Source organism: Salvelinus namaycush, chromosome 4 (assembly GCF_016432855.1).
Source record: "Salvelinus namaycush isolate Seneca chromosome 4, SaNama_1.0, whole genome shotgun sequence".
In the NCBI taxonomy this organism is placed as follows: Eukaryota; Metazoa; Chordata; class Actinopteri; order Salmoniformes; family Salmonidae; genus Salvelinus; species Salvelinus namaycush.
In genome coordinates this window covers 59,231,581-59,244,080 of record NC_052310.1, presented here as the reverse complement: position 1 = coordinate 59,244,080, position 12,500 = coordinate 59,231,581, and the positions used below count along the sequence as shown (strand labels likewise).

The 12,500-nt window shown below is 40.3% G+C and overlaps 1 protein-coding gene across 1 annotated transcript; it reads left to right on the top strand.

The window, feature by feature from the left end:
• The first annotated feature begins 474 nt into the window (after positions 1-474).
• LOC120045670 (transmembrane protein 100-like) lies at positions 475-11,078 on the top strand. The gene is made up of 2 exons (XM_038990605.1): positions 475-896; positions 9,375-11,078. Exon 2 carries the CDS (start codon positions 9,404-9,406, stop codon positions 9,884-9,886), a length of 483 nt encoding a protein of 160 aa, XP_038846533.1. The 5' UTR covers positions 475-896; positions 9,375-9,403; the 3' UTR covers positions 9,887-11,078.
• The last annotated feature ends 1,422 nt before the right edge of the window (positions 11,079-12,500 follow it).

Below are 12,500 nucleotides of genomic sequence, written 5' to 3'. Positions count from 1 at the left end.
AGAGTTAGTTACTCTAAAGGCCATTCCTCGTTAGTGACATAGGTACTCGTTGACACCTTGAAACACTAGTAGAACTGAACAACATGGATAAGACAAAGTATTATGTCATAACAGTAGACAGATGAATTTTGCAATTATGTTATTATATACACTACAATAATCAAAAACTAATCAAAAACGAAAATAATCAAAAACGAATTGAATTTTTGTTTGAATACAGAATCAGATGTGACGCTATGGTCATAAAGACAACGCAATTGTGTTTGCTGTATACTTTAAAATAAGGGTTAAGGGTGGAAAGGGTTAAACGTTTCCTTGCTCGTTCAGTAGGTGAGGGGGAGAGGAAAGTCGTGTCTCACAGACACTCCCCTCTTTAGCTATTGACTTCCCCCTGCGTGATTCTCCAAGACGATGTAGACCAGATCATTGCAAAGAGAGACAGCTTTCTAGACATGCCTGCACGATACATGGACAGTGTATAGAGAGAAAAGAAGTGAGTGGAATGAACGGTGGTAGGCTATATATCTCATTCTGGGGAAACCTCTGCGCATATGATACATTTTCATATGCTGGTGCTAAAGTTAAACAGGATAGTCCTATATTCTATCTGTATTTGGACAAAAAACACGAACTGATAATGGACAAAAAACGAATGGATGACATACAACTTCAAGCTCGAGATGAGAGTGAATAGGCTGACGGTTGCGTTCCCTTACCACAAAGACGTACTGTTTCAGAAGACTGAGAAGAGCTCCAGAATACAGTAAATTCAACTGATGTATTTTACCTAAATTGTGAAATTCACAGTTATTATTGGCACTGAATACTATATTCCTGAAACTACAATATATATTCATGGATTAGGTGTAAAATATGGAATCAGTCAGCATTTTAAGGTGAGTAATTAGATTGTTTTTTTTCTTTCAAAATAATCTCCATCACGCGCGCCTAGGCCAACGAATATTGCATCGCATACTAGTTGACATCGACAGAGAAGAGTTGATGACAGATCCCAGCTAGCACATAACGTTCTGAGAACCATAGGTTTCTTAGAGCTTGGTGAGAGCATGGTTGTCCTATGGTTATTTTACATGCAACCTTTCTGGGAAGGGTGCAGGATAGTTGTTTGGCTTTGGAACATTCTCAGCACACAAAAAAACATACGTTTCTTGGTATTTAATTACTTTACAGTACAGTTCCTCCAGGATTCTGAGATTCTGCAATTACAAAACGTTTAGCAAAATCAACAATTCCCTGCATATTATGCGAGGGTGTGCAAATTTGACCAATCACCACACTATTTCCACATAAAACAGTCAAATAATCACAATATTATTGCATAAAACTGACCAATAACAGCAATACAAAAAGAGGGCTGATAATTTCAACCAGTCACCGCACATTTACTGCATAATATAGTTCAATCAAGCCACACGTCAACAAATATTTTCCTCGTATATTCCTTGCATATTGCCAATGGAAAATGTCAGAATTGCTGTAACAAAATCAAGCTTATTTGCCCGCAAATATCACAAAATCCTTGCAAAATCATAGACTACGCTATGGATGCAAGAACTGACCATCCATGATATCCAAATTATAGTTTTAACCATGTTTTGAGGCTATATGGTGCTTTTTTTCTTTATTTACAAACATTGCAGTAAAACAAGCAAATATGTTGGGTTCTGATGGGGCACGACAGTTGAACTAAGCTCATTAGGCATTTATAAGTTATGTTATTCAAGAATCAATGGATACATATCATTCATTTAGAATTCCAAAAGTTGATGTAGCAACTGCAGATTTTCCCTTTAACAGAACATTTCCTGAAGGTTCAAACATGGTTTACATTTAATTCGATTTTTGGGCATGTTCTGTGGGAATTTCAGTACTTCAGCATAACCACTTTTCCTACCGGTTTCTTTGTGGTTCTTTTTAAAATCATGTTCTTAAATTGTTCCGAGAACATTAAGAAACAACGTTCTTCTGTGGTAATTTCAGTACTTCAGCATAACGTTTCCTACATGCTTCTATTTTAGGCCAGGCATCACAGGCTGAAATGACATTTTTGAATCTACCTATAAATGTTTAGATTTTTTGCTATTTTTGTTCATTAATATTAGTATTTTCAAAAAGTAAACATAAAAATGTCAACAATTTATATTTTCTTTAGTTTATCATACTAAAGTCATCAACATTTTAATGAATTTCTACCACTTTAAAATGGACATACATCAATAATTTAAAAGTTCACTACATTGAATTACTGTACACATAATTTCAAAAACCATTTCATAGACAATGTTACAAACTGTACTACATTTAGTAACTTACTTTGAAGAGATGGTGATTGGGTTTAAATAGGCTTTTGTCATTTTGTAGTCTTCATTCAGTGTACTTGTCTTTAACTGACATTTCCCAAAAGTCAGACTCTTCCCAACTCATTATTCTCAGCTTCAGAAGCATCTACATTTATCACATTTTGTGTGGTTATCCTTAGATATATTCTCCAGACGTGGCCAGAGGGAATTGTTGATATGCTGTAAACATTTTATTTTACACTTATCAAAATTATAAACGCAACTATTGGTCCCATGTTTCATGAGCTGAAATAAAAGATCGCAGAAATATTCCATATGCACAAAAAGCTTATTCCTGTCAAATTTTGTGCATAAATTTGTTTACATCGCTGTTAGTGAGCATTTATCGTTTGCAAAGGTAATCCATCCACCTGACAGGTGTGGCATATCAAGAAGCTGATTAAACAGTGTGATCATTACACAGGTGCAACTTGTGCTGGGGACAATAAAAGGCCACTAAAATATGCAATTTTGTCACACAATACAATACCACAGATGTCTCAAGTTTTGAGGGAGCATGCAATCGGCATGCTGATTGCAGGAATGTCCACCAGAGCTGTTGGTAGAGAATTTAATGTTAATTTCTCTAGCATAAGCCGCCTCCAATATTGTTTTAGAGAATTTGGCACTACGTCCAACCGGCCTCACAACCGCAGACCATGTGTATGGCGTTGTGTGGGCGAGCGGTTTGCTGATGTCAACATTGTTAACAGAGTGCCCCATGGAGGCAGTGGGGTTATGGTATGGGCAAGCATAAGTTACATACAAAGAAGACAATTGCATTTTATTGATTGACAATTTGAATGCACAAAAATACCACAACGAGACCCCCAAGGCCCATTGTGAGGCAGATGCATATCTGTATTACTAGTCATGTGAAATCCATAGATTAGAGCCTAATGAATGTATTTCAATTGACTGATTTCCTCATATGAAATGTAATTTAACATTTAACATGATGATAGAAATTTGGTAAAATGGATTTAAGTTTCCCTGCAATAAAGTTCCCGGCTACTAGGAGCGCCGCCTCTGGGTGAGCGTTTTCTTGTTTGCTTATGGCGGAATACAGCTCATTCAATGCTGTCTTAATGCCAGCCTCTGACTGTGGGGGTATGTAACCAGCTACAAAGAATACAGATGAAAACTCTCTCGATAGATAGTGTGGTCTACAGCTTATCATGAGATACTCTACCTTAGGCTAGCAATAGCTCGAGACTTCCTTAGATATCATGCACCAGCTGTTATGTACAAAAATACATAGTCCGCCGCCACTTGTCTTACCAGATGCCGCTGTTCTATGCTGCCGGTACATCGTATAACCAGCCAGCTGTATGTTGATATTGTCGTCATTCAGCCGCGACTCCGGGAAGCATAAGATGTTACAGTTTTGTATGTCTTGCTGGTAGTTTAATCTTCCGCGTAACTCGTCGATTTTATTCTCCAAGGATTGCATGTTTGCTAGCCGAATGTAGAGAAGTGGTGTTTTTTCGATTCCCTACGAATTCTTAGAAGGCAGCCCGCCCTTCGGCCCCTCTTTCATCACCTCCTCTTCACACAGATCACGGGGATTGGGGCCTGTTCCCAAGGAAGCAGTATATATTTGGCGCGCCGGGCAGTCGTGAAAGGAAAAAAAGTATTCTGCTAGTCTATGGTGAGTAATCGCAGTCCTGATGTCTAGAAGTTATTTTCGGTCATAAGAGACGATAGCGGCAACATTATGTACAAAATAAGTAAAAAAATAAGTTACAAACAACGCAAATAAACAAACAAAAAAACTCAATCGGCTGGGGGCACGTAAAAAGTCTGCCTTCTTCTCCGGCGCCATCTTAAACGTATCGCGTAGTAAAAGTGCGTAAGCCGAACTGTTAGCTAGCTAACATTAGCTGGCTGGCTCGCTAGGTAATGTTACGTGTATGCTCTCCACTTTCTGGAGGACCGAGTTTTGAAATCAGTGGAATTCGAGTATTATAGCTAAGGAGATGGAGAAAACACCTGTCTCCGGATTACATCTTCAAACTAAGGGCAACCATGGCATCTGACAGTAGACGTGTCCATCCATGATGTATACGGGTAAGATAGTCTAGCTGGCTACATTTTCAGATATTACACATTTCTGATTTTGACAAAGTATTTTCATTTCAAGTTAAAGTGTACTGTTAGCTAGCTAGCTAACATTAGCTGGCTGGCTAGCTAGCTAACGTTACATGTATGATCGTATTATTCATATCTCAGAGACACTAGTTATAGCCTAATGTTAGCTAGCTAACATTGAATCTGGTTGGTTAGCTACCTGCAGATTAATGCAGGGTAGTATCGTCATGAGTTGTGATTAAGGTCCATTATTTACCTAGCTAGCTAGCTAGCTCCATGTCTTCACAAAATACTCTCGTCTGAGTGTGCCAGAGTGCAGAATAACTGATGAATTTACGAACGCTCAACACCTGTTGAATATGGCCCGTGTCAGTAAACGTCGGCAAAAAAAGCGTAATTAAATTGTTGCCAGCAGCACCGTTACAGTCACTAACGCTCTGGATAACATGAAAACAGCATAACCAGCTCTGCTAGGGTGAGTAAAATGGTCAGAGTGGGGTGTTCTCTCATTATGGGTCTGGAAGTAGCTAGCAAGCTAGCTAATGTTAGCCAGTTAGCTTGGGTGCTTGACTGCCTTTGTGAGGACAGAACATTCGGATCAACCCTACTCATCGGCCAGAGCATCCAGTGTGCGCTCTGAACGCTCCGAGAGAGAAACGCTCTGAATTTACGAATGGACAATCTGACAGCACAGTTGCAGTCACCAACAGCCTAACAACAGCCTAACCAGCTCTGCTAGGGCGAATAATGTTCAGTGAGCTGTTCTCTTTGTGTGTTCTCTTTGTGTTTGTGTCTGGAAGTAGCTAGCAAGTTAGCTTGGGTGCTTGACTGCTGTTGTTAGTACAGAATGCTCGGATCAACCCTTAGAGAGATGGGTGGGCCTAAAGCTTAAGAGGGTGTAAATGATGCTGAATGGGTGTAGACAAAGAAGGGCTCTCCAGTAGTAGTACCAAAAAATTCAAAGACCATCAACTTTCAAAGCAAAATTACTTTTGCATTGTTCCTCAACTGGAGTGTATGATATACCATTTTGTAGCTCTGAGTCTCTACTTTTATCCAATGTGAAAAACACAATTTCAAATTTTACTACATGAGACCGATTTGAGCCGGTCAATCACAGATTATGGTAAGAACTGCTCAAATAAGCAAAGAGAAATGACAGTCAATCATTCAATGCGGAAAATTTCAAGAACTTTTAAGGTTTCTTCAAGTGCAGTCGCAAAAACCATCAAACGCTATGATGAAAATGTTAACTCTGCTGCAGAGAATAAGTTCATGAGAGTTTCCAGCCTCGGAAATTGCAGCCCAAATAGACACATCTCAACATCAACTGTTCAGAGGAGAATGCGTGAATCAGGCCTTCGTGGTCAAATTTCTGCAAGGAAACCACTACTAAAGTACACCAATAAGAAGAACGGACTTGCTTGGGCCAAGAAACACGAGCAACGGACATTAGACCGGTGGAAATCTGTCTTTTGGTCTGATGAGTCCAAATTTGAGATGTTTGGTTCCAACCGCTGTGTCTTTGTGAGACGCAGAGTAGGTGAAAGGATGATCTCTGCATGTGTTCCCACAGTGAAGCATGGAGGAGGAGGTGTGGTGGTGTGGGGGCGCTTTGCTCATGACACTGATGGTGATGTATTTAGAATTCAAGGCACACTTAACCAGCATGGCTACCACAGCATTCTGCAGCAATACGCCATCCAATCTGGTTTGCGCTTAGTGGGACTATCATTTGTTTTTCAACAGGACAATGACCCAACACACCTCCAGGCTGTGTAATGGCTATTTGACCAAGAAGGAGCGTGATGGTGTGCTGCATCAGAAGACCTGGCCTCCACAATCACCGACCTCAACCCAATTGAGATGGGATGAGTTGGACCGCAGAGTGAAGGAAAAGCAGCCAACAAGTGCTCAGCATATGTGGGAACTCCTTCAAGACTGTTGGAAAAGCATTCCAGGTGAAGCTGGTTGAGAAAATGCCAAGAGTGTGCAAAGCTGTCATCAAGTCAATTTATTTTATTTATTTAACCTTTATTTAACTAGGCAATTAAGTTAAGAAGAAATTCTTATTTACAATGACAGCCTACCCCGGCCAAACCATAACAATGCAGGGCCAATTGTGTCCCGCTCTTTGGGACTCCCAATCACGGGTGTGATACAGCCTGGAATCGAGCGAGGGTCTGTAGGGACGCCTTTAGTACTGAGATGCAGTGTCTTAGACTGCTGCGTCACTCGGGAGCCCTCGACAAAGGGCAGATACTTTGAAGAATCTGAAATATAAAATATATTTTGATTTGTTAAAAAAAAATTGGTTACTACATGATTCCATTTGTGTTATTTCATAGTTTTGATGTCTTCACTATTATTCTGCAATGCAGAAAATAGTACAAATAAAGAAAATCTTGAATGAGTAGGTGTGTCCAAACTTTTGACTGGTACTGTACATGTCTTCAGTATTTTACAAATAGAAAGATAAACAAAGTATTTATCCACAATCTGCTCTGGAAAAGTCTGATCCTGGAATGTTTTAACAACATTAAACCAACATATTTATGCTGACTTCATCTAGTATCCAGAAGTATATATTTGCGTAGTATGTAAATATGTGCATATATAATTCAATATCGCCTAATTTTTTATTAAGTATTAAAGAAAAATTGTAATACAAAAAAGTATTTTATTAATGTCTACATTCAACTTGTAAAAGTTGATTGTGATATGATTCAGATGTTTTATTTTATTTTAGGGGGTCGTCCCGCCGCAGGAGTGAGCAATTCCAGTCTTCCAGGGCCTGATTGGTGTCATAGTTTTGCCCCAGCCCCAGCTAACACACCTGACTCCAATAATCACCTAATCATGATCTTCAGATTAGAATGCAATTGGATTAATCAGGTGTGTTTGCTAGAGATGGAGAAAAAGTGTGACACCAATCAGGCCCTCGAGGGCTGGAGTTGCCCACCCTTGTGCCTGGCCTTAAAGTCACATTCTCAAATGGTTCAGAGAACTTTAAGAAACAACGTTCTTCTGTGGGAATTTCAGTACTTCCACAGAACATTCCACACAAGTTCTACAGTGCCTTGCAAAGGTATTCATTCCCCTTGGCGTTTTTAATATTTTGTTGCATTACAACCTGTAATTTAAATTGATTTTTATTTGGATTCGATATAATGAACAAAAGGTGGCTCTAACAAAGTATTGACTTTGGGGGATGAATAGTTATGCACGCTCAAGTTTTCTGTTTTTTTTTGTCTTATTTCTTGTTTGTTTCACAAAAAAATTAGTTTGCATGTTCAAAGTGGTAGGCATATTGTGTAAATCAAATGATACAACCCCCCTCCAGGTTGTAAGGCAACAAAATAGGAAAAATGCCAAGGGGGTGAATACTTTTGCAAGCCACTGTATTTAATGTCATATTTTTACTACATTCTGGGAACGTTCTAAATCCACAAAATAACTATTGCGTTTGCAGCATATGATGACTCTTTGCTTCTTGAAAGTCCAATATCTGATAAACTTGCCTGCTGACATGCAAAGCATTTTGGGACTGTATCAACAGTGGACTAATGAAAAAAAGTTATATTTAAACAATGTTTTCAGAACTTTCTGAGAATGTATGGTTCTCTTTTATGCCAGTTCTTTGCAATAAAGGAATGTAAAAAAAAACAACATCCACATCAATTGTCTCTAAATTCCGTTCTCAGAAAATAAAGAAAGCTTTCCCTAAAAAAACACAAGAAAACTTTAGCATTGTTCAGAAAACGTTCTAAGATTGTTATTTAAAAACATATATATTTTGTTCTCAGCATCAACAAAAATCTCTCTAGCCTTTATCTTGGTTAAATGTGTTCAGGTGTGTTGCCTGTGCTTACTATTTTGCCACACCTGATCTTATGGAGTGATTGTTTCCTTTGAAATGGGTTCTGTTTGAATAGACTAAAATGAACAGCTTTGTATGCGTAAAAAAACACAGCATCCTAGCTCTACCCTGGTGGTGCAGTGGACAAATTCCGGTGATAGAGAACAGGAGCACACAGGTTCAAATCTCAATGATGCTGTATCATGATTAATGCCTAAACAAATGAATGTCCTACCCAAATAAGTCTTATTGGAACATTCAGTGAAGGTTTTTAGAAAGTTATTCAAAAACCTCGAAATAACCTTTACATTTCGTTCTTAGAGTGTTAAGAAAACTTTCAATAATAACCATTACAAAACTTTACAAATATTTAGAAAATGTTCTCAGAATGTTATTAAATTACCTTCAAATAACCTATCATTTACATTGTCAGAGCATTAATAAAACCTCCCAGGAAAACTTTCTTAGAACCTTCCAGAGTAAAACGTTCTCAGAACCTCCTTGCAACCTCCAAATACATTTTCACAGAGCAAGCAAAATGTTTTACCAGTCAGGAAACGTTTGGCTTCATTCCCACAACCAATGTGAAACCAAAACCATACGTTCCCACAACTTCCAAGGAACCAAATGTGCTAGCTGGGATGATACGTCATAGTGTTTTTTTATAGCTTTAGGCTACATTATTTATTTCATCATTAGAGCGGACTATTTATCAAATTGGCTGGCTCTAGTTTCACGGAGGTGTCGTAATGTTAGCTGCCTTTCTCTGGGAAATTTGACAGTTATGTTGCGCACTGTCAACGCCTCACGTCCAACTGCCAACAATGCACCGGTGGAAATATTACTGCCAGGGCATAGACATTGGCACAGAGATCTTTCATTTCAATGGGAACAGGCTTCAATTTAGAGACATACCTCACCTCACTGTAATTCAGTAAATTGTGAACTGCTGACATCCTTTATTTTTGTGCTAATCCTTAAGGTGTTGTCAGGGTTTTCTCTGTTTTGTTTTCAATATGACTAAAATGTATTTTTCTCTCTCTGTATGCCACACTGATTGACAGACTCAACAGGTTGACCACTGAAATTTAAGATGGACCACCTTTTCCTAGCTAACAAAATCTCTATGCCAGACGACCCCATCAGCAGAAACTCACCGAAAGTCCCCAAAAGCGGCATGAAAACGCCAACATCAACCTTTGAGAAAGTCCCCACAGAGAAATCCAACAACAACAACAACAAGAAGGACCGTAGCGTCGTGGTGACGACTGTCCCGTTAATCAACGAGATGCAGCTGACAGCTGCCACAGGTGGGGCGGAGATGTCGTGCTACCGGTGCACAGTGCCGTTCGGCGTGGTGGTCCTCATTGCCGGTATTGTGGTAACTGCTGTGGCGTACATGTTCAACTCACACGGCTCCACCATCTCGGTGCTGGGGCTGGTTCTGCTGTCGGCCGGGCTGGCTCTGCTGGGGTCCAGTGCCGTCTGTTGGAGGGTCCGGCTGGGGCGGAAGAAGGACCGGAGGAGGGAGAGTCAGACGGCCCTCATGTCCAACCATGGACTCTGTGTGGTCTGAGCCCTGAGGGAGATAGGGACTGTTAAATAGAAGTTTGAACAATTTAAAGTTTGAATGAAGAGGAAATGAACAGAGACTACTAGAGAGTGATGAGGGATGTCAGAGGTGGTTGGGTATGAAGGACTCACACATTGTCCAAAACAGATGCTTAGCTGAAGGACTAGAATGGCCTAGAAAGACAATCCGTACTGTTGGTAAGATCCTATCTGTAAGGACTAGAGTGGCCTACAAAGACTGGCAGGTAGCCTAGCAGTTAAAAGAGTGTTGAGCCAGTAACCAAAAGGTTGCTGGTTTGAATCCCTGAGCTGACTAGATGAAAAATCTGTTGCTGTATCCTTTAGCAAAACAAGTACAACCCTAATTACTCTGGATAAGAGTGTCTGCTAAATTACAAAAAAATGTAAAGTATGGTGATTTGTTCTCCCTGGTCATTTGGGAAGACCAGGACTGATCATGAAGATGGAATAACCAACTTATTGGAGAGGAAGGATGGAGTAGGGTGAATTTGCCCCTAGATTCTGATCTTCAGCCTTTTTGACATTTTCCTCACTAATGGTTAAGGTTAGGATTGGGGTAGAATCCTTAGAATCCTTAGAACGTTCCCAGAATGTAGTAAATCCTGATCCTAGATCTGTACTTAGTGGAAACTTCACCCCGGAGCAGAAAGGATAGTTGCACGGTGGACCATGATTCTCCATTCTACTATACTCATGCATGTCATGTGATGCATCTGTGACTCTATGGCTGCTCAATTGATGTTTCAAGTGAACATTTCATAGGTACTTAATGTTATGTTTTAGATATGTAGACAGTATGTAGACAGACTTTACAGGGTCAAATCACCCTTTATTACTGCGTAAAGTGAACCTAGGAAGTGATTGCCTAAATTAAGACAATGTATCTCTCAAGTTTGATATGCATGATTTTTTATGCTTCCAATGTACTTTTGTAACTGCCTATTATGCACAATATTGATTAATTTGATACAGTTTGTGCCAAATGTACCGTTTTTCATTGTTGGTATAGTACAAGACCATAGCTGTGGCAACGTAAGTTGTGGTTTCATATGTACCATTGTACTCTGGTAAAGTTGTATTTTCATGATATTTATGACATATCTGTTGATATATATTTGGAATATTTGTGCCACTAAACTTAAGATGTTAAATCCATGTGCCAATAAATCTGTCAATCAACCAATAAATCAATCAACCAATCAAATGACATTTTATTTGTATATATCCCTATTAACAAAAACATCAGTATCAGTAACTAAGACTAAGCCATTTCACTTTGCTCTCTGCATATTGTATTTATAAATCAAGTTTGGGGAGTTTGAGGGGGCTGGACAGTGGTGGTGGGGTGGGGCAGGGGGGTTAGTTGTATTTATAGTGTGTGTTTACGTTGCTTAGCATCCTTCCAACGCCAACGGAGATAATCAAATCATTGGGTTGCGTCACTGTGGGGCTACCGGCTACAACACGTTGTCGCTTTCAAGGCTCTAACTTTATCTCCACTGGAATGGAGCATGCAGGGAATGCTATGGGAAGAGAGGGGGACAGAGAGCGGGGGGCAGAGTGAGCAAGGAAGAGAGAGAGAGAGAGAGAGAGAGAGAGGCAGAGAGGGGGAGGAAGAGAGAGGCATAGGGAGAGAGAGGGAGAGAGAGAGAGAGTGTTGCATCACCCTGACACCGGAACTGTAGATCCAACAGTCATCACTTTGAGAGTTCTCAATAAATACACAAGGGAGTATTCTCTTACAATCCACATAAACACACACACAGAGTCCCAGTACTTGACGTAACTGTGGAGGATAGAATAGACGTAGGCGATGAAATGTGCAATGATACAGTAGTAGAAAATTAAATCATGATGTCCATAGGCATCATGACTTAATATAGAGCACTACTTTTGACCAGTAGTGCACTACATGGGGGGGGGGATTTTGGACGCACACTAACCCCAATTGGGCAATAGTTAGATAGAACCCTATATAATCCTGTTAGCCTGAGTGCCAGCCTGTTTGTTCTATCATCCCAACTCCCAATGACAGCAATGGAGTACACAAGAGCACAGACAGATCTGGGCTAAAACCCTGCTGATTTCCTAGAGAAGATAATGACTATGAAAGGACAGCCAAGACACACACAACTTGACCCGCTCTTCAGAAGTACGCATGTCAAAAGCAAAGGGATTTCAATCCATCCAGTTTGTCAGAGCACATGGTCAGGAAAAACTCCTGGCCCAACTCCCAGACGAATGGTGTGAAGTTCCTCGATATGAGTGGCAGATCTACTGTCTGACTTGACTTGAGCTGTGAATCTTGATTGACCCCATTGTCTTTTTGACTGTGTTGGAGAGCCTGGAGTGTGTGTGTGTGTGTGTGTGTGTGTGTGTGTGTGTGTGTGTGTGTGTGTGTGTGTGTGTGTGTGTGTGTGTGTGTGGGGGGGGGTCCCTGTTCCACTCAGTCCCTCCCTTCCTGAGGACATTGTTGGTGTCGGATTCAGGAACCAGCACGCACGCACGCACACACACACACACACACACACACACACACACACACACACACACACACACACACACACACACACACACACACACACACACACACACAC

Excerpts from the sequence above, each read along its gene's own strand:
- LOC120045670 (XM_038990605.1), top strand. The coding sequence starts at position 9,404 with ATGGACCACCTTTTCCTAGCTAACAAAATCTCTATGCCAGACGACCCC.